Source organism: Carcharodon carcharias (assembly GCF_017639515.1).
Source record: "Carcharodon carcharias isolate sCarCar2 chromosome 24 unlocalized genomic scaffold, sCarCar2.pri SUPER_24_unloc_38, whole genome shotgun sequence".
In the NCBI taxonomy this organism is placed as follows: Eukaryota; Metazoa; Chordata; class Chondrichthyes; order Lamniformes; family Lamnidae; genus Carcharodon; species Carcharodon carcharias.
This window is the reverse complement of record NW_024470615.1, coordinates 32,501-36,228: the sequence shown is the minus strand read 5'-3', so window position 1 is coordinate 36,228 and position 3,728 is coordinate 32,501. Positions and strand designations below refer to the sequence as shown.

The following is a 3,728-nucleotide window of genomic DNA, read 5'->3' as shown; positions in this document are numbered from 1 at the left end:
CCCTCCCCGTTCTCCCCCCCCCCCTCCCCTCCCCTCCCCTCCCCTCCCCTCCCCGTTTCTCCCCCCCCCCCCCGTTTTCTACCCCCCGTTTCATCCCCCCTGCCCTGTCTCCTGCCCTCGCTTCCCACCACCGCCACCTCCGTTGCCCTCGATACCCGTCTCTCCCTCGCCGCTCACTCTCACTCTCACTCTCTCCCTGTGTCCCAGCAATGAGCGGGTGGTGGACAGCTCCGGCCGGATCATCAGACTGTACCCGGATGTGGTGGAGACCCTGCAGAGCCTGCAGAGAGACGGCATTCAGATCGCCGCCGCTTCACGGTGAGTGCTGGACATCCCCCTCCCTCACCCCGCCGAGATCTGCACTCCCCCACCCCCACCAGCCTGCACAGCGAGACAGCGGCTGAACTCTGCTGCCAATGTCCGTCTGCGGGCAGTTCTACCGGGAGGGGCACGTCACTGCCGAGCCCAAACTCGTCAGGCGTCCGCTTGAAAGCGTCCGGTGCGCACAGACCCTGACACGCCAGCACACACTTGCACAGATCCTGACACGCCAGCACACACACTCACAGACCCTGACACGCCAGCACACACTTGCACGGACCCTGACACGCCAGCACACACTCGCACGGACCCCGACACGCCAGCACACACTCGCACGGACCCCGAGGCGCCAGCACACACTTGCACAGACCCCGACGCGCCAGCACACACTTGCACAGACCCCGACACGCCAGCACACACTCGCACAGACCCTGACACGCCAGCACACACTCGCACAGACCCTGACACGCCAGCACACACTCGCACAGACCCTGACACGCCAGCACACACTCGCACAGACCCCGAGGCGCCATCACACACTCGCACAGATCCTGACACGCCAGCACACACTCGCACAGACCCCGAGGCGCCATCACACACTCTCACGGACCCCGACACGCCAGCACACACTTGCACGGACCCTGACACGCCAGCACGCACTCGCACAGACCCCGAGGCGCCAGCACACACTCGCACAGACCCCGAAGCGCCAGCACACACTCGCACGGACCCCGACACGCCAGCACACACTCGCACGGACCCCGACACGCCAGCACACACTCGCACGGACCCCGACACGCCAGCACACACTCGCACGGACCCCGACACGCCAGCACACACTCGCACAGACCCCGAGGCGCCAGCACACACTCGCACAGACCCTGACGTGCCAGCACACACTCGCACAGACCCTGACGTGCCAGCACACACTCGCACAGACCCCGAGGCGCCAGCACACACTCGCACGGAACCTGACGTGCCAGCACACACTCGCACAGATCCTGACACGCCAGCACACACACTCACAGATCCTGACACGCCAGCACACACTCGCACGGACCCCGACACGCCAGCACACACTCGCACGGACCCTGACACGCCAGCACACGCTCACACGGACCCTGACACGCCAGCACACACTCGCACGGACCCTGACGCGCCAGCACACACTCGCACGGACCCTGACGCGCCAGCACACACTCGCACGGACCCTGACGCGCCAGCACACACTCGCACGGACCCTGACGCGCCAGCACACACTCGCACGGACCCTGACGCGCCAGCACACACTCGCACAGACACTGACACGCCAGCACACACTCGCGCACACTGACACGCCAGCACACACTCGCGCACAGACACTGACACGCCAGCACATACTTGCACAGACCCTGACACGCCAGCACACACTCGCACAGACCCTGACACGCCAGCACACACTCGCACGGACCCTGACACGCCAGCACACACTTGCACACAGACCCTGACACACCAGCACACACTCGCACGGACCCTGACGCGCCAGCACATACTTGCACACAGACCCTGCCACACCAGCTCACGCTCGCACGGACCCTGACGCGCCAGCACATGCGCACACGGATATGCGAACATACACACGTCTACGGGTGCGAAGGAGCTGAGCAGCATTGCCTGTGCACAGCCCATGCAGACACGTCGACAGCAACTGAAAACACAAACGGACATGAAAACAGATCTGCAATCGAGTACATTCTTCAAAAATCTCGCCGTGTGCGTACATTCACGCACAAACAAACGCACAAACTCAATCGTACACACATCAAGCTACTGACTGTGTTTGTACCGGAACTGTGTGTCCCAGCGCTGACTGTGTGTGTGTGTGTGTGTGGAACTGTGTGTCCCAGCACTGACTGTGTGTGTGTGTGTGTGGAACTGTGTCCCCCAGCACTGACTGTGTGTGTGTGTGGAACTGTGTGTCCCAGCACTGACTGTGTGTGTGTGTGTGTGTGTGTGTGGAACTGTGTCCCAGCACTGACTGTGTGTGTGTGTGTGTGTGTGTGTAACTAACTGTGTGTCCCAGCACTGACTGTGTGTGTGTGTGTGTGTGTAACTAACTGTGTGTCCCAGCACTGACACTGTGTGTGTGTGTGTGGAACTGTGTGTCCCAGCGCTGACTGTGTGTGTGTGTGTGGAACTGTGTGCCCCAGCGCTGACTGTGTGTGTGGAACTGTGTGTCCCAGCACTGACTCTGAATGTGTGTGGAACTGTGTCCCAGCGCTGACTGTGTGTGTGTGTGTGTGTGTGTGTGTGTGTGTGTGTGTGTGTGTGTGTGTGTGTGTGTGTGTGTGGAACTGTGTGCCCCAGCGCTGACTGTGTGTGTGGAACTGTGTGTCCCAGCACTGACTCTGAATGTGTGTGTGTGTGTGGAACTGTGTCCCAGCGCTGACTGTGTGTGTGTGTGTGTGTGTGTGGGGAACTGTGTGTCCCAGCACTGATTTTGTGTGTGTGTGTGGAACTGTGTGTCCCAGCACTGATTGTGTGTGTGTGTGTGTGTGTGTGGAACTGTGTGTCCCAGCACTGATTGTGTGTGTGTGTGTGTGGAACTGTGTGTCCCAGCACTGACTGTGTGTGTGTGTGTGTGGAACTGTGTGTCCCAGCACTGTGTGTGTGTGTGGAACTGTGTGTCCCAGCACTGTGTGTGTGTGTGGAACTGTGTGTCCCAGCACTGTGTGTGTGTGTGTGGAACTGTGTGTCCCAGCACTGACTCTGTATATGTGTATGTGTGTGTGTGTGTGGAACTGTGTGTCCCAGCGCTGACTGTGTGTGTGTGTGTGTGTGTGTGTGTGTGTGTGTGTGTGTGTGTGTGTGTGTGTGTGTGTGTGTGTGTGTGTGTGTGTGGGGAACTGTGTGTCCCAGCACTGATTGTGTGTGTATGTGTAATGGGACTGTGTCCAAGCACTGACTGTGTGTGTGTAATGGGACTGTGTGTCCCAGCACTGACTATGTTTGTGTGTGTAATGGGACTGTGTGTCCCAGCACTATGTTTGTGTGTGTAATGGGACTGTGTGTCCCAGCACTGACCATATGTGTGTGTTTGTGTGTGCAAAGGAATTGTGTGTCCCAGCACTGACTCTGTGTGTATGTGTAATGGGACTGTGTCCCAGCACTGACTATGTGTGTGTGTGTTGTGTGTGTAATGGGACCGTGTCCCAGCACTGACTGTGTGTGTGTGTGTGTTTAACGGGACTGTGTGTCCCAGTACTGACTGTGTGTGTGTGTGTGTGTAACGGGACTGTGTGTCCCAGCTCTGACTGTGTATGTATGTGTGTGTGTGTATTGGGACTGTGTGTCCCAGCACTATCTCCATTTCAGCTCAATGAATGCATGAATTCTGGTGTAAACTCTATTGGCACTGAGCTGACGTT

General features: G+C 58.8%; 1 protein-coding gene across 1 annotated transcript in view; it reads left to right on the top strand.

Annotated features, from left to right (window-relative positions):
* Positions 1 to 207: 207 nt before the first annotated feature.
* mdp1 (magnesium dependent phosphatase 1) overlaps positions 208 to 3,728 on the top strand; it is a gene marked incomplete at its 5' end in the record, with an annotated part of 30,627 nt that continues 27,106 nt past the window's right edge. Inside the window, one exon of the mRNA XM_041180723.1 lies at positions 208 to 318. Within this exon, the coding sequence (XP_041036657.1) occupies positions 208 to 318 (111 nt within the window). The remainder of the gene's footprint in view (positions 319 to 3,728) is intronic.